Source organism: Plectropomus leopardus, chromosome 1 (genome assembly GCF_008729295.1).
Source record: "Plectropomus leopardus isolate mb chromosome 1, YSFRI_Pleo_2.0, whole genome shotgun sequence".
In the NCBI taxonomy this organism is placed as follows: domain Eukaryota; kingdom Metazoa; phylum Chordata; class Actinopteri; order Perciformes; family Serranidae; genus Plectropomus; species Plectropomus leopardus.
The window spans coordinates 16372650-16391706 of NC_056463.1; the positions used below are offsets into that span (position 1 = coordinate 16372650).

At 40.7% G+C, this 19057-nt stretch overlaps 1 protein-coding gene across 1 annotated transcript in view; it reads left to right on the forward strand.

Annotated features, from left to right (window-relative positions):
- The window catches only part of igdcc3 (immunoglobulin superfamily, DCC subclass, member 3), a 68244-nt gene that overhangs the window by 5849 nt on the left and 43338 nt on the right, over positions 1-19057 (forward strand). The window contains exon 2 of the mRNA XM_042488616.1: positions 98-403. Within this exon, the coding sequence (XP_042344550.1) occupies positions 98-403 (306 nt within the window). The remainder of the gene's footprint in view (positions 1-97; positions 404-19057) is intronic.

Here is a 19057-nt window from a genome sequence, read left to right on the forward strand (position 1 = left end):
TTTAATGATTTAGATTATAACAGCTGAGCAAACCCCATCTGCTGAGGAAAACTAAGAGCTTAAAAGGCTAAATTGTGGTTTATGTGTCTCTCTTCAGGTGTAATGTGTGAAGCGGAGCTCTCCTTCACGCTGGAGCCCAGTGACATCATCGCTGTACAGGAGCAGCCCCTCATGCTTCACTGCCAGGTGGACGGCATCCCGCCAATTACGACACAGTGGAGGCAAAACGGCCTGCTTTTAACTCAGGATCAGCATCACACCACCTTCATCAATGGCTCACTTCTGATCGCTCACTTCCAGAAGACCAAATCTGATGGCTCGTCGGATGAGGGCGACTATGAGTGCGTGGCTGAGAATTCTTTTGGGCTTGTCGTAAGCCGCAAGGCTCGTATTCAGGCAGCCAGTAAGTCTTTTCTTCTGTCTTATAGTAATTCACTTTTAAAAAGTTCTTTATATTTAGATTGATTGCATGCATTTGCTCCAAAGTCAGTTTAAGGAATAGTTTTGGGAAATATACTTATTTGCTTTGTTGCTAAGAGTTACCGTAGATTAGAGGATCAGTTCCACTCTTATATCTGTCTGTTCACGATAACTTATGTCAGCATAAAGAATGGAAACAGAGGGAAACATTTAGCCTGGCTCTGTCCAAAGGAAACAAAATCCACCTCAATTCTCCACTAGCCTGTAGCCTGTCAACTTCACAGTGACAGGAGGCAACTGTACCTGTCCGAGAAATAGTCCCAACAACAGACTGTATATAGAGATGGATTACATGACAGCTTCCCAAAACTGAAGCCAAAACATCTCAATTGCCCCCTACTGGCTTGCTGTAGCATAGTTCTTAAACCCTGCCCTCTCTGTGTTAGTGAATGGGACATGGACCAAACTAAAAACTCAAAGTTCATGTCAAATAAATTATTTACAAAGATGATTTCTGTCAGGTTAGTACAGCTGTGTGCAAATTCAGTCTTAGGTGGGAATGGCAGCAGTCGTATCCGAGGTATTTTGCCTTAATTTTTCATTTACAGTCGGAGGTAGGAGCGATGCGATGTCCATTTTTATATGCAGTCCATTGTACAAACACATAACCCCCGTTACACCCCAAGGTACCATTTGGATGCGTCAGTTTTAGTAGTGATGAAACAAATGAGAGATAACGTCTTAATTAGTGCTTTAAAGATGCTGGTCCGGCTGTTGCCTCTAATTTCATATTTAATGTACATATATGAGAGTGATATTGATCCTCTTATCTGACTCTTCTTTAAGAAAATATCTCAGCTGGGTTTTAATTTCTTTCTGCTTTGTGTTCATTGCGGTTATCTTAAAATTCAGGTTTCTTCATTTTAAATGATCTCATTAACTTGAGATACCAACACAATATAGTAGTTTTTATGGATTTTGTTAGTATGAATGAATGAAGTCTCAAGTGTCCAAAGAAGAAGTCATGACCGATCAATGCAGACAACTGCATCCTCAGCCACTTACCTAAGTTTGATTTGTGATTTCCTTCAAATATAAACAGTGTAATTGAAATATTGCCATAAGTTTTCACATGTCACTCCAGTCGCAGTCATTGGGGTATTGCTGTGCTGTAAATGTACTTAATCTCCCCGGCTGTGCAGTCATTTGAATATTTTAATGTCATTCTTTGAGTGTAATGAACTTTCTGATGCTCATCTACAGTGCTGCTTAGAAATTCAGGCTTTTGAGTTTAGCATTAACAAGCGCTCATGCTGAGAGTCTCCAAGCTGCTTTGTCAGAGTGCAGTAAGCTCGAAGCAACCCAGCAGCCCACTCACTGGTGGAGGCATCAAGATAAATCTTCTCTGGCTTGACCATTAGGTCTCTTATTTGAAGTCACTCTAGTTCAACATTAAGTTCTCAGCGTTGTTGCCGTGATTCATTTACAGCATTTTCATCATATCACAGTCGATCTGACTCTCTGTACTCCTCTCCTCTCTATTCTCTCAGACAAATCCACTGCCTGCCTCAACTTACTTTAAATCGAAGGCATCAGGGATGTTAACATTCCTCTGTGGACATGCTGGGATGTTGCAGCAGCAGCTTAAGTGCTGCTCTACTGTTGCACACTGTGTTGCGTTAAGACTTTTGAAGCCTCTGATATATATACTCTGTAAAACAGAGATGGACAAAGGCTCGCAGAAGCCTGTTGATTCCCGGGCTGTGTGCAGACAGCACACTGCTGTGCTGTTGTGGCCAATACAGCTTTTCCACTCAGCGGGATTGGGAGGTTAGCATGGATGTCTCACTGGTCGAAGGGTAAAGTTACTTTAGCTCAGTGGCTGGTGCTGTCAAACACATGCAACCTTTTAAGGCCTCCCCAAAGGTTCTTTCTTCTCAAAGGTCAGATTGTAGCCGCTGTTTTATCTTTTTTTTTTTTTTAATTAATTCTGCATCAGGAGAAATCCTCAGTATGAACCCTTTTTTATTTTACATGATTACTTTGAAAAGTAAGAAAGAAAGTCAAGGATATATATATATATTTAAGAACACATAGTTTATCACCTGAAAAGGGTACAGAGAGAGAAATAGAAATGTCTTGGTGACTAATACTGAGCGCAGTATTATACTTGGTTTCAATATGTGGTAGTTTTTCATATGTTATTAATTTGATGTTATGGCTTTTATTTTCTTGAAATTATTTTTTGAATCAGAGCGAGAATCTGTTCGATGGCCAGATGGATCAGTGTGCTTTAGGTAGAGTTGTGGACTTTAGTCACAACTTTGGCGACCTTTGATTTGACACGATGACATGAGATGACCTCAGAAAATAATAAAAAAAACACTTGCAACTCGACTTGGACTAAACACAAGTGACTCATGTCTTCACTTGGACTTTAGCCTACAAACTTGTTTTAACAAATAAATACAATTTGTAAATATAACATTGGCACGGCTTTTATTGTAGATGGTACTGTGACTTGTTTAGTCTTCGAAACTTAAAGTTCAGGACTTGGATCTTGAGTGCAAAGACTTGAAACTTAGTTGTGACTTGCTAAAACAATGATTTGGTCAAACCTCGGCTTTGAGTTGTGATTTTAATCTGGTGCACACCCTGAAATGGATTTAACTTTTTGCAATCAATTTAGCTTAGTATACACTAGCCTCAAAGTGATCTTATACATGTGTTTCTCTAGAAGGAAACTGATGCATATTTTGGCATATACATATTTTCTGTCTCAGCTGGGTTTTGCTCTCCTGCAGAGCCTTTCCAGTGCTTCCTCTCGTGTTGTATTGATTAGGAAGGGACTGAAGGATTACAGAAACTCTCATTCTGACCCTTGACCCCTAATCTTTTGGGTTGTATTGAGCAATCTTTCAAGGTCAGGCATTGAGTGAGTAGAGACTGTGTTGTAATGATAGCCTGTCCTTCTTTAATGGAGTCTCACTTCTATGGAGGCAACAAGAAGCCATCACTGTGAAAATAATCCTCTAGAGACCCTTCACAGGGAAGATAAGAACTTGTGATTGGAAATGTCCCCATGTTACCCATCATTACCCACTAATACCTCTGGTATTTTGGAAGATTATCCATAAGACAGTGATGTTGGTATTTCTCTGTGGATTTGGCCACGTTTCCATTGTTTTGCGGTGTATGAAAGATGCCACTTTCATTGCACCATTAGTTATGATCGTTGACTTCCAGTCTAACCTAGAAATCTTTCCCTGTTGTATCACATAAAGCAGAATCCCATATTTCCACTGTTCATAAGTGGGCATAACGGCTTTCCCACCTGCAGTGTTTCTGTTCAGCAGTCTTGAGAAGGCCATATAGATGATTTTTGTACTGTACATTCATAAAAAAGGTAATCATCCTTCATTGCCCAGCCTCTCTCAGTCCTCAGCCTCCAGGTTCCTACAGGCGCTTTTTCAGTGCAAAAGTGTTCCCCTGCCGATCAAGCCTCAATTTGTCAGGCGATTATGTTTTAGGTCTTTAATATAAGGCCTTAAAGCAGCTTAAGGTGAAGTATATTCTACCGGGATTTGGACAATTGCAGGCCTATTTCATATCATCTCCCGGCCCACCAGATTTCAGTATGGGACATAAATAATTTAAGATCAAGTGTTTTCATTTTGTTTATGAGGAGAAATGGCCCCAAACGAGTCAAAGCTCTCCTCACAAAGATCACTGACTAGTGTTTGTTTCTTGTTCTATTCCAAGTGTTTGTTAATGTTGCTGCTCTCTTTGTGTTTTTGAGGTAATTCGCTGTGTTATAGTCCCTCTTACAACAGAGCTCTGACTTGTACCACTGTGATGCAATGGGTGGTGTGATTACTGAAGCCACTTTATAGCCCTTCCAGTGGATAAAGCTTCCATCTCACCCTCCAAACTACCTCCCTCCATAAATTTCACTTTTTATTTGCTTGACAAGCATTTGTGTGAGCTCACTGTCGGGGGCTGGTATAGGACGGACGTCCCGTTGCCCCTCTAAATCGGTGGTCGGCCCAGGAAACTCTTTTTTCCTCCTAAATGTTATCTCTTTGATGGTCGATTTCTCTCTCCGTCTCTCTCTTTCTTTCCTCACTTTCTCTAGGACCTCCTCATTAGCTTACGTTCAGGAAGCTTTTCATCATTTGGATGAATGACAAGCTGGGTACAGTGGGCCCAGCCACAGCTCCTGCCCCTCCCCCCACAGCACAGCCGCGTCACCAGGCAACACACCACAAAAGCCCCCCTGTTACAAAATAGCTTTTAGGATCAATTGAAATGACTTGCTTTTGTCTGTTTGTCTGGAATTAATTGGAAAGAGTTGAAGCTCTGTTAGGATATAATTTATTTTTTTCTCCCAGTCCCATTCATATGTGGAGACTGCAATTGACCTCAGGGACCATTCGAAAAAGATTTGCAAACACAATATGAAGTGTCCTGAGAAAAGGCAAAGTCAGTGCAAACATGAGGAGGGTGACAACACAAACAGTAAAAACATGCAAGGTATAATAACCGGACATTATACATGTTATTTATTTTATTGACTCTTTCAGTATAGATACAGAGCCCTGGGCTGCTGGATGATAATTTCCACCTTGTTTAATTCTGAAATGGTCATGGTGAATTGAACTGCCGTTATAATGGGAGGCTCCTGAATGAGACTTTAATAAAAAAGAAGAACCCAGGGGGCTGTAAACGATGAAACAGGAGAAGACACAGGATGCCTGTAAAAGTGTCTCAGTTTATACCCATACCTCTCATTTGTGTGAATTTAACTGCTTTCAGGGGTGTAAATGTAAATAAGTGTGATGTCGAGCGGGCAGAGTCCGATACAAACTACATGTGGCAGAAGATGAGAAGTTGCTACATTTAAAAGCTGCGTAGATGGATTGCCACAAGCAGTAGACACCAGTTAGTGAGAGTGATTTATGGGCAGCTCCTGTTAGTTTATGTGAGAGTGTTTGTGCGTGGGCATGTGTTTGGAGGGGTCGACGGTGGCTCTCCGTCACCCCTCCGACCTTCCTGTCCCCACCCCTTTCATGGCCTCCTGCCTGGGTGAACGCTGAAGCGCTATCCCTACATCTCCTTGTGGCTTCCTTTGTCTGCCAGCCAAACCCCGCCCTCCAACACCCCCCTCCACCCTTGCTCGTCCCTGCTCGCTTGCCACGAAGCAAGTCATCTCTCTGTCATATAGATTAGCCAACTAAATGCCATATACGCTTGTTTTGACATTTAAACGTGAAGCCTCTCAGTGTTTTCTTCTAATCCTTGCAAAATCAAGATTAGTTCATTGGAAAAATTCATGGCATGTTTGACTATGGAGCACTTTAACCATTACAGTTTTTGTGGAAAAGTCATATGGCATCCCATTTTATGCCACAAAGCAGATAAAAAATAGTCATTTCTCTCACTGATATTATTCCTCTTATTGATATTCCTTTCTTGAAAACATTACACGGTAGTAGTATGGACATGGCCTATGACTGCCCTTTTCCTTCCTTTGGGCATGTATGTGGGCTGATGTTAAACCAGAGTGTTCCCTCCTGCTGTGTAGTCAGTGCCCCTCCATCTGTCTGCCAGTGTGTCTGAACAATTGAGGAGGAAAGGGCTATTTTTTGCGTACTGATGAGGCAGGCTGAAAGGATTACATTACAAATCGGTTTATTACTGTACACCTGCGGACTAAAAACTAAGATCTGATTGCCTGATAATGCACGTTCTTTTTGAGCTGATTTAGAATTGGCAACAATAAAAATGAGATTTTATTTCATATTATTGAAGCAGCCTTTCAGAAGTGGCTCGAATCAGGCGCTTTTTCCTATATGGTTATATACAAGTTAAGGCAAGGGTAAACAACTGCCGCTCTCATTGTGTATCTCACTCTCTCTCATGCCTATAAAGATGCTGCTTGTCCTTTACGGGTTGTTTTGTATCTCAGCGAGCTGAATAAACAGCAATACTGAACGCCCCCAATGCCAACTCTGAATATATGCATTGACAAATGCTTAAGCTGTCCATCTCTCCTGTGGAGAGGGGGCAGAGCGAATTCTTATAATTTCTGAAGATGACACATCATTGACCTTGAAGCAGTGGAAAATCACTAAGGGATGCCATAATGCCTACAGTGTGCTTTATTGTCTTTGTTTACCGTTTACGGTGGGGAACTATTAGCTGTAATGTAAACTTTTATTTAGAAATCAAACCGCTTCAGACAGTTTTAGTCACATTTCTGATCATTTCTAATCCAATATTTGTTAAATATGTCAATATTATAATCTTACAGTATTGATAATGCTGCATAATTGGAAACATAAATGGCATGCACCTTAATCTTCTTCACATGATTGCATTTATTTATTTTCCTCTATCTCCAGATGTCAGGAATGAACAGCTAATACAACAAAATCAGGAGCACAATGGTTGCCAGTGTGCTTAAATCCTGAGCTGTGCTGACAGGACTCGAGCCATGCACAGAGCACAGACATGCATGGAGAGCTAAAACAGTTTTCTGTTAGAGGAGAGCTGCCTCATAATGTGAGCGATGAGCTGCTGCACCCTTGTGCACTAAAAATACCCGCCTGTGTAAACAGCATCACTTGGCAAATCAAGACAATAAACAGGGGAAGGGATACTGACGAATGGTGAAACAGCTGGGTGATGGAAATATTGAACTGTTGAAAATAGCAGTTTTTATATTCCTCCAGGCGCACACTGTCTTCGTGTTTGACATGGCTTTAATCCTGCTTATGTCTTTCTTGGAGTGATCAAATAGCAAATGGAAACATGTTATATGTTTGTTTATATGGCGCTTTGAAAAACAAATAAGATTTGTGGCAATGTGCTTTTTACACAAGAGGAGAACAAAGGCACGATACACACATGTACATAATATGTACCTAATGCTTATACACGTATATCCACAGAAAACACATTTAACTTGGGTAAATTGAGAAAATCATATGTCACAATATTATCGACGAAATACATCTATCAATATCGCAATACTGTAGAGTTGACGATTAGCGCTTTCATGTGAAATGATTGATAAATGATAATCAATTTGTGGATAGAATGGCCAAGTAGGTAAAGACAAATAACAGAACAGCTTGGACAGTCCAGTAAGTTTGGAAAATTATTGCTCTGTAATGCATGCTTTAAAACCAGGAGAAGACATTACTTATGATACTACAATAACTGAAATCAAAGACAAAAGACAATACCTAACTAATCACTAGAGATGGTAGCCATGCCAACTGACTTGTTTTGTTAGAGTTTTAAGAATTGAAGCAAAGCATAGAGTCATAAACAAACTATGACATCAAGCGATAATAATAAGAAGACAGGTTGATTTAGGACAGCCTTGATAACTGTCTTTCTCATTTATAGTGGTTGCCATTGTTGCTGTTACTCCTCAGTGGTTTCGCCACTGCTTGATGATGACACTGGATTGATTATCGCTGTTTCCTGTCACAATGTCAGACCAATCAGTCAACTTGGTTGAGTGGGTGAATTTCCAGTTGTGGACCCATACTATAATTTTTCATAAGTTTTATGAGGAAAAAGACAGACATTTAAGGGGAAAACCACCTAAATTAAAAATTAAAATATGTTATTTAGAAGGAAGAAGGTAGACTTATTAGTCATGTTTTAAACAAAGTTTAAAAAAACTAAATTACATTTTCCTTGATCCTGCTACATCTTTGGAGTTGAAGGATGAGTTGATTAAAATCAGCAGCTATTATGAAGATTCCACCTGGTTGCTTGGACATGTTGCTGCTGCTGGCATCATTCAGTTCCTGCAGTGCACTGAATTTGCACCAGAGTCTTGTGTCCTTATGGCTCCCAACCAGGTCCGCCCTTCCATATGGGATGTTAGGGGTTAAACATGTTTCTGTGAAGATGTACACAGAGCAGTCTCTGATTTCCCCTTTCTAAGTGAGCCTCAGTCGCATCTCATCCACTTTATTCTCCTGTGACTGGACATTAGCCAGAAGAAGGTTTGGTAGAGGAACAGCTCTCGGTCTAAGCCGGGTCAGCTGCGCCCTGATGCTGGCTCTCCTTCCTCATCTGGCGCTTTCAGTTACGTTTCTCCCCTCTGGTCTGGCTGGCCACTTGGTGTACGCTGTTTGTTCGGGACCCTCACTTGGCTTGCTTCATTCAGTCCAAAAACCACACTACTTTTCCCAATGTTGAGTTTCTATCATAGAACAGCCGTGCTTCAGCAGCAGAGGCCATGGAATCGAAAAAATAGAAAGATATTGCAAAGAAGTAAAAAGAATTTGAGGAGCATCTACGTGCGCTGCCGTCGTCATAGCAAATGGCCTAGGAAAGTTCAGTTAGTAATTGTGAACATGAGCTACTCTCTTAAATCCATGAACTGGAGAAGCAAGTCTCAAACATTTGATGTCTTCAAGTATAAAGTCTGGAGCTGCTTCATAGACCCATCAACGGGAGCCTGATTTTGTGGACCCACAGAATGCTTGATATATTTTTTATTTCATTGAAGTGTTCTCAGTTCTGGCATAGAAGATGTTCCCATACACTCGGAACATTTCCCTGGATGCTCTCAGTGTCGTTTATAACATCTTTACCAAGTAATTGTCTATTTTTTGAAAATATGCGTAGTTCCACTTTAAGTCATGGTACAAAGTAACCAATAGTTCTTCAATCATCAGCATCCTGGATTCCAGTCTTTTTTAACTGGTTTAATTATTTTTTTTCCCCTTTTAATGGTGCTCTTTAGACATTTAGCTAACATATTTAGCTCTTATTCAGAATGACTTAAAATGCATAGGAACACTTTGACCTTGTCATTAGAGGGTGCTCCCTCCTGCAGCTGCTGTTATCAGCTGTGTACACTGTAACTGATCATCCGGATAATGCCCATTCAGATTATGTCTTTTTTTATTTCATTGTCCAACAGAGCAGCGGTAACTTTGAAACAGACTCTAATAACACTAACAAGTCCTTGTACCGAAAGCAAGTGGCACGTGCTTTTGACAATATGATGAATTTAAAATAAAATAAAAATACAGCTGGCCTTTACCTGTTCATTGTATAAAGATCAGATCAGGTCGTGGTTGAAATTCAAGTTCAATGTTGAAGTTCAGTGAAGTCTGTGTTGCTCTCTGGATGTCTCTGGACCACCCGAGCTATTCTCAAACAAACAAATGAAAAGGGGGCCTAAAATTCCTGCTGCCTGCTTTTAAGGCTCATGGGAGGAATTCCTTCGTAACAGAGGTGAAAGGTGAAAGAGAGAGCAGAGGCCGGGCCAAAGGTTGGAAAGGTCGGGCCATTTTCCAAATGCGGGAGTCTGGCTTTCCAGTCTATACACAGCGATGTTTCATTGACTTGTTTTGATTTTGACAAATCCTGTATGATCTTCTCACTAAGAGTTTTGTCTACACGAAGCATGTGTTAGTGACGAATCCTGTGTTTTCCTGCCAGCACGTGTGCCTTTTCATCATCCTTTGGTCAACTCTCCCTTGGATGAGTGTGTTTGAATTGCAGTCCTCCAGAGTAAAGACAAAAGTGGTAGTTGCTTCTTCTTTAAGAGCCTATGTTAGAGTTTGAACCGTCATGTAGTGTTAAGATCAAAATGTGGATGTGCTTTAGGTTAAGGTTGGGCAATTTCATCAACAAGGGAAGAACAAGAATATGTGGGTGTGTATTGCGTGTGTATGTTGGTGTTCCTATGTTTCCAGGCTTCACTAGGGGCTTGGCTAGCTCTCACTACTGCCCCGTCACCGCGCTTCACTACACTTAACAGAACCTTTATGGCCAGATTGGGCAGTTAAAAGCCTTTACGGGGTCTGCACCATCCACCAATAAAAACACCAAAACTCCCTCTTCCTGTCTTCTCCTCTGGCAGACATTTTGTTTAGCATGTGTTAAAATGTGAGGTAGTTGTAGAAGAGATAATAGTAATTATAATAGTGTTATATCTCCCCCTCAGTGTTCACAACACACACACACACACACACACACACACAGAGGGCCCCTCAGTCCAGTTTTCCATTTTGTTTAAGCAGGGATCAGGAAATCTCTCTGTGGTGGCCAATAAGCAGAAGAGTCGGAGACAAAGGCCAGTCAGTGATGGGCAGGCAGCAGCTCTCCTTTGGGCCTCAGCAACCTCTCCCCTCTTTAGCCTGTGTGTGTGTGTTTGTGTGTGTCGGGGTACCTCTCGGAGCGGAGCAGCACCTATTGTTGGTTGTGAAATGCAGGGCAGTGGAGTGGCTGGGAACAGGCAGAGGCTGTGGAGATGTGCAGCCTCTGGTGGCTCCGCTTTGTGACGGTGGCCTGAGCGTTTGTTCTCCTGACCGACTCAGCTAGCTGTGGCTGAGGCCCCCTTTTGTCACTGCTGACTCTGGATGGGTGTGTTTCCCCTTGCACCCTCCCCTCGCCTCCTTCTCCCTCTGTTTCAGCATTGACTCAGAGGGGTTAGAGGTCACGAGGGGCTGGACGATGGGGAGGGGGGTTTATCTGGGAAACGGTGACCTTTTTGTGTGCACTAGGGCAGAATACCCCTCCCCCTTTTTTTATTCTCCTCCTATTACGTTCCCCCTCCTCCAGCACTCGGCCTCCTGCTCATTCCCCAGTGGGGACCCATCCCCCTGTCTGCTGGCCCCTGGGCAGTGGCAGTGACCTTGGCTTTGGCAGTGAAATTAGGTGGCCCAAACCTGCCACAGCATCACAGCTCTCACCCTGCCCTTTCCCAAACAAGCAACGCAGCAGCCTGGAAGAACAAGCGCAAAATAAGCACATTTTCACTCACTCAGAAAGGACATTTATTTGTCTCTGTCATGTGTTTTCTGCTCTTCCACAAAGGCTGAACAGTCGATGCAAATAAAAGCCAGTCCTACACAACAAAATACTTCTTTACTATTACCGCGGTTATTTTCATGTGTGTTTCATACATCACTGATTAAAGTTGGACTTAGCTTGAGGAAATGCGTGGCACTGTTGCAATTACAATTGTAATGATTAGGGCCTGCATTAAAGGTATTATTTGACCAACAACATGCTAGAAGACTTATTTTTCACTTTCAGTGAAGGATAACTGTTATTTCTGTATAGGGAATAAAGAGCGAGGGCGAGCATGATACTGTGAGAGATTGTGGGAGTAAATGATGGAATGGGCTCAGGGTCTGCGTGTGTGTGTGTGTGTGTGTGTGTGTGTGTGTGTGTGTGTGTGTGTGTGTGTGTGTGTGTGTGTGTGTGTGTGCGTGTGTGTGTGTGTGTTGTAATCATCATAACAATCAAATACTAAAATAAGGGATGTACTGAAAAAAACATGAGCTCATTGGGATAAACACTAGAAGTAAAAAAACAATCCATACCCTTGTTTTTGTGTAGTTGTCACAGAGAGACGGAGCACCTGAAGTGTTTGGGGTTAAAAGCATGTCAGGCTCCAGTGTGTGTGGAGTCGGTCACCAGGGATGAAATGAATTCCACAGGAACCAATTAGAAGAGGTTGCTGCTGGCATAGGATGAAAGATTTCTGGGATGGCCGATTTCCTTCTGACAACCTGTTTGCAATGTCTATGGTTTGTTAGCATGGATCACTTTTGGGAATCTAATGAGCAAGAGGCTTATATAGCCATTTATTATTATTACATATTGTCATAACATTCAGTGAAAATTTATGATATTTGTGACTTAAGAATGATGCAATTTAGTGTGGTTTCTCATCCACATGTAACAGACAAATATCAGGACTTGCAATAATAAAAGAACCACCAGAAGTTTCAGTAACCACTAACTATGATAAAACCTGCAGTGTGATTAACCCATCACCCAAAGGTGGTGCTTGTTCTCTGGACTCACCTTATGCACAGATCTAAAAAAAAAAACTGGGCAATTGATTAATGAGGCACAGCCATTTTCTTATAGTCTTTGGGCACATGGGACTACTGTTTTTCTAAATGTTTCTATGTATTTTAGTAAGAAAAACTATTTGAATGTGCCCAATAACTATTAAAAAAATAAGCAAAATCAATGTTTGGTATCTATAACCTCATATTAAATTGAGTTAAAATATGCACACACATAATAATAATATTAATGTTAATAATAATAACTTTATTCTAGGGCTGTCAAACTATTAATTTTGTAAATTGCAATTTATCGCAGAATTTCAATTGTTAATTGCCATTAATCTCATTTCGTAATCACATGTTTTTAATTCCATTCCTTTGCATTTCAACAGTCAAGTTATGAAGGCCATATTTACAAGGAAAAGCATTTTAGTTAAGGTTAAATTAAACAAGGGATAAGAAGCAAAATATATCAGAAAGAAGACAGATGATACTGAGAAACAGATAGAAATGATTACAAAAAACTGTACCTGTTTCAGTAAATACAGTAAAAAGAATAAAAGCATCAATCAAATATAATAATATCATGGAGTATCATACACAATTATAAGGTAAAAAGGTAAAAATATGCAATGTAAAAAATAAATTAATAAAAGGGAAAACGTAATAAACACAACATACTCTTTTCAAAAAACCTGACTGTAAGTATCAATACATTTTTCATGTTATCCCAAAATTTCAAAGTTTTGCTGTCAGATACTTGCCCAAAGTATGTCCTTACCAGATTTCAAGACTTTAGACCCATCAGAGAAAATGTTGCATTTCTCTTTATCATATTTAACATAGTCTTTGGGGAAAAAATGGGCCAATTATTTGTTTTGATTATTGATCTTTGCATCATTTCTGAACAATCCCTTATTCCAGCTTCTCAACTTGCCTTATGTCTTAATAAACTTAATTCTTTAGTTTTTGGACATATGAAGACATCATCTTGGACTTTAGCAAGTCAGTGTAGAGCAAAAAGGTAACTGATTAATCAAGAAAATAATCAAGTCAGAAATACTTTATTTATACGTGGTGAGATTGTGAGAGCAAGTTATATAAAATAAAACAGCTAAAAGCAAGAAAAATTAAGAAAATGAGCAGATTGATCAATAATCCAAATAAATGCAGCCCACAGCACAATGTGCATTTATTCATAAGTACTGTGTGATAAAACATACTTTTATCGCGTCCTTTGAGTTTCCTTTGATGGTGGAGTTAATTCAGTCATGATGTAGAAGTGTAGGTGACGTAGCAGCATTAATTTGAATGATTAGAGCGGCAGAGCGTCCATCAGTAAACCATGCAGGCAGGGATAGATGAAAGCAGAGAGAGGTGGGGAGTAAAATAGATGGCGCATGTGTCGGTGGTCTCAAATGATCTCTGGGCCCCTCTGGCTCTGGAGGCTGGACCTTGAACCAGGAAGGAACATTCCATTCTGATGCTGTGCTGTGACCTCTTGACCTCGGCAGCTTTGTTTCAAGGGCAGCTTTCGACAGGCAGCAGGATGCAAAGCAACAGCGGCGGGCTCGCTTAGCTTGAAGAAGCACGCCTCTACCGTTAGAACATGCGGGAAAACTGCTCCCCTGACCCCATGCTCGTAATTCCTCACTGTAACACACACGTTATTCCCTACGCTTAACATCAAATAAATGCACTGACATGGACATGTGGGCTCATGGTTAGTGACTGTACATACCTAGACCTGCAGCTAGTAAAATGCTAGTAACTAATGTACAGTGTGCGTTCCTTCAGTAGACAACATAAATCAAACACTGAACAAATTAATACTTTTGAATGCTGAAATTAATATTTGAATGTGTATTTTTCAAAGTGTTTATTGTGTCCTAACAGCAAATGATCTTCAGACAATTGCATTGCATCAGACACTCACCGTCCAAACTGAATCTGCTAAATATATTACATCATGTAAACAAACCACATGGCTATCAGCTATCAGATCAGACTGTAGATATAACCACTTAAAAGATGGGTGAGTAGCCTGCTTGCTATCTTCCTATGTGTGTACTTTTTAAACAGAAAACATGATTTATGATTTACTGTAAACGACTCACAATTTAAACATCAATCAAGCCAGTTTTTACAAGTCATTATTGGTCATACCAGCAACTTTTTCATACACCTTATTGAGGTTTTGGTAGTGAAAAGAGGAGGTATAGATTATTCCTCATTTCAACTTCACCAGTTGTTCACTGTCCATTGCGGCGATTTCAAAGCGAGCCATAGATATAAATAGAATCAGGTCATGACAAAACTGACAAAAGTTGCTTCTGATGAACAATAAAGTTTTCTGAATTACAATCTCATGTTCAACCATTGATGTTAACTTCTAATGTTACAATATCAGAAAATGTAACATCAGAGATGTTTATTAAAGTTGACAGTGAAATGTTAATTGTTCTGTGCCTAAGCTTAATCATTGCCTAGCAACAAAGCTATCACCTAATGATAGTCTGATTCTACATGTTGCTGCTTTTTCTGTTGTGATCTTAGAATGAATAATATACTAACCTCCTCGAGTGTCGCCATATTAATTGTTTATATCAGGCAAATCCAAAAGTTCTTTATGGTCTGAGTTCTCTGTTGTGTAGTGTAATCCTTCTGTAAAACATGTACGTAGGAAAGTATGTGAATGATTACATTCATGATGCAGCCAGTTGTCTATGTGAACATGTGGCCAAGAACCAAATGTATCTCCAGCCTGTTAGACTTGTTACTGAGGCCTGTTTTTCTCCCAGAATGCATCATTGAAACATTTAATTCAATTACCACGTCAAGTGATGCAGTAGCAATTTTAGGCTCCATCGTAAGAGATGTTTCAGCGTTTTCAGGCGCTGCACAGAGGATGAGATGTGTTTATTTTATAATCATATAAAGAATTTGTGTCATCTGTCCAACTGCGGCCTTTAATCATAGTTATGAATGTGTCTCCATTTTTTTTCCTTTACAGAAGTGGTTTCATGTCATGTGTAAGTAAGTCGTAAGGCGGACCGTTTCATTGCCTCAGCGTGAAAAGATGAAGCATGATTCTAGTTGTGTAATAGCCCTCTCCATTTGCAAGCATAGGCATTATTTGTGAGTGGGGAGACAGTTTTAGAGGGTTAGCTGGCTGATGGCAGGTTGGAAGAGCCAGTGATATGTGCTTATGTCTGACAGCTTATGGCAGTGCTCCTCCCATCCACTGCAGGGAACAGACGAGAGGAGTGCATGACAGTCAGAGAGCCACGACCTCAGGCTGCTTGTGTGTTCTTTGTCAACCTCTGTGTTTTGAGGACAGTAGTTCACACCACATCTCATAGATGAGTACACAAGCATGATTATGTGAGCGCTCAGAAACATCCCAGATGTTGACTTTCAGTCAGGGAAATAGTCATTCTTTGTGGAAGTAAAAAAAGGATCTATTACATGATGAGCTGAAAAAATGTTTATCAAATAGTTGTTTATTAGACAATTAGTGGAATATGACAGGAAACTGAAAATTTCTGAATTTGGGTTGGAAAAAATCAAGCAATTTGAATATGTCACTTTCTGACATATACAAATAAGGTGAATCGAGGAAATAATTGAGAATAATTTTTAGTTGTATTCTTAAGGCAGTCTATGCAAACTATCACACTAAAAGAAAAAATATAACAAGAAGTAACCAACAATTACTGTTTTAAGCTGCTTGAAACCACAGTCTAGCTCTAATTGAAAATCCTGATATTTTATGTACAATAAGAAATACAAAGACAAAGCCTATCTTTTTATTCCATTGTTCATAAGCCTGAGCCTTGGGATTCCTTTTTCTATAGAAATAAAATATTTCTCTCAATTTATGTAAATCCAGAGCAACCCTTTGTTTACTCAAGTCCTGAAAATGGTATTTCATTATCTGATAGAGTAGATATGCCATTGTAACAAATACAGTGTCTGCGTCTTTGTTTGCACACACGCTGTAGGTAGATGCTGAGACAAAGGGCTTTCATTTCTCACCCACTGTCTTGAAACGCTAAGTGGTTATGACAGGTCCTGCACTTGCCTCTCCTCTTTCCCTTCGTCTACTCCTCTTCCTCTGTGGTTATTTTTCCTGGTGAATTGGTGTGAACTAGGCGCTCCATGCAGGGGGCGTGGCAGATGAGTCGCACATGTGCGTACAAAAAGAGCTAGGGGTTACTGACTGCGTATTAGCATGAATTCATCAGGATTAGCCAGTTTGGAGATGAGTGGGGGGCTGGCTTCCTCGGATCAGCAAGGGGCAGTAATATCCCTGGTGACCGCAGTCAGCTGGCAGCCTGAATGGAGGGAAAGAGGGAGGGCAAAGACAGTGAAAAGAAAAGAATAGCAGGCAGACTTTGAGTTTCCAGCTGTCTCAATAAGAGGATGTGGCGGTGACAATATCTTGACGTCACAAAGCGAGGCAATGGCAATTCTCCATACATTAATGGCTGCTGCTCTCTTTGTTATTATCTCAAATGCCCCATGCACTTAAAGGGCCGCTGTCACTGCAGCTGCCATGGAATTACTCGCCATTTATTCCACTGCCTCTCCATTTGCTCCATGTTATGTTTTAAAGCATTAGCACACACAACAGTTCTTTCTCCGCTTACATGTGCATGCATGTGTGAATATATATTGCTAAAAGTTTGTAAAGACGTGCAGTGGTTGGCAGAAATATGTCCCACCTATCTTGTTGACCTTGATTGATGTTACTGCATTTCTTCTCCCAGTAATTGAGCTCATATTTACAGAATAGAGCATCTGGGCTTTTGATACTCCCTGTCTTTATCCTCCATTTAGCCCAGTGTGAGCCAAGGCCCACACTGGCTCTCAACAGAAGGAGATAATTTACCCAATACTTTTTTATGAAGCATTATTTTGCTTTTTTTATGGTGTTCCTCATTTCTTCGTCATCACTCCACTCCCTTTGTCTTTGTCACAAGCTCCTCCTGCACTATGTTGTCGTCCCGTTGCCCCCCACGAACGCATCTCTGTTTGCCACACACGTGATGGCACTGTGTTGCCCGGGATTGTGATTAATGGCCGCAATTCAGCCTGAAAAATTCCCTTGAGTGGGTGCCAGTTGGCTTACGCAGAGAAGAAACTCATTACTGCTGTCAGTTGAGCTGACGGAGCAGGGAGGGGTGTGAGTGATTGTACGTGTGTCTGTGTGTGCGTGCATGCGAGGGGGGGGGAAACTCATTTTTGTGCATGTCAGTGAGTGCATGCATGTCTGTCCACCTTTGCCATGTATAAGCCATCATGCGTGAATGAAGTGTGTCCACTTGTTTTAAGCAGAGTGTAAAAATGACAGTGTGTCCCAGGGCTGGTATCCAAGTAACAAGGGACTGAGCCCGGTATTGTTATCACCCTGGACACACACACACTTAAGGCTTTTAATGGATAACCTGTGTGCACAATGGTGCATTATGAACACCGTCATTCTCCTCCACAGTATGTTACATATGTTTGGAACATACGGATTTTTGTTTGTCCTTTTCTACACGCTCATATCTCCATTCACAGATAAAGGTTTTCTCTGTGGTAAGGTACATATAGTGGATAGTGCGGATATTCCTCCTACTCATTAGTCCTATGTTAATGGTAATACTTGTTAAATTACTGGAAAGGTTTTCATTTATAACAGGGTAATTGGCTGACCACTTTTAATAAAGATCAGGAGGTAATTAGAAAGTAAAGTAAGGAATTAAAAGAAAAGAAAGAAAGGGCAGGAGAGAAAGCAGTCTGAAATGAGGTTTGGCTTGCATAATATGGATAAGCAGAGGAGAGTGCAGCTCACAGAGAGATTGCAATCTGCATTCAGTGACACCTCAAACACCGCCAAAATGAAGATTTGAGGACATGCTCATATACATTGCACATATGGGAGTTGGTGCCATATGTGGCTCAGGCTTTTCGCTTCTTAGATTTAAACGAATGAACCAGGGCTGTGAGATAAATCTGATTATGTTGGTTAATTAAAAAATGTTTGTACAATTTGTATTGTCATGTCATGTTTTTGTGCTATGGGCTATGTGTTCTTTTTATCTCTAGGACTGACAGGAACCCTGTATTCTGAGAGCTGAAAGCAGTGGTTGAAATATAAGATTTAAGCAGATTAGACTGGTATGAAGGGGCATATTTCCTTTCTTACATCAGAAGCACTTGAGGTCTGATCTGACATGGATGGGCAGCCAAGGCAGGGAAGCTAAAACAATGGCTTAACAGCAAGACATGAATTAGGGTCTCTGCATCAGCCATAATGCATGAAAAGACTTAATTTTAATTATGTTGCTTGATGAGAAAAGGCATTCTTGGGGATATCAGGCACACACAGTTGACTATTAGCATAGCAATGTATGCTCAAAGTCCATTACTGGCAAAGAAGTGAACTATAAAGATAGAAAAACAGCAGGCCAAGAGCAGAGCCCTGAGTTACTCCCATCTTTCAGATCAGAAAATTACAATTATTATAGAAAACACACTGGCTTTAACCACTCAAGGTGATTGGTGTCTCAAGCCTGGTGGCCAGAGACACCAAATTGTTTTTCCAGTTGGTTTAGGAGCATGCAGTATCTACGGTGTCAATGAGATCCAGTAATAAAAGCACTGAAAAGGAATCTGAATCAATAGTAAGCAGAAGATCATTTACCACTTTATTAAGTGCAGTTTCAGTGGAGTGAGTGACAGGCCCTGACAGCAGATTGAAAAGATTACAGAGATTCTGGATCAAGGTCTGGTTTCTTGAA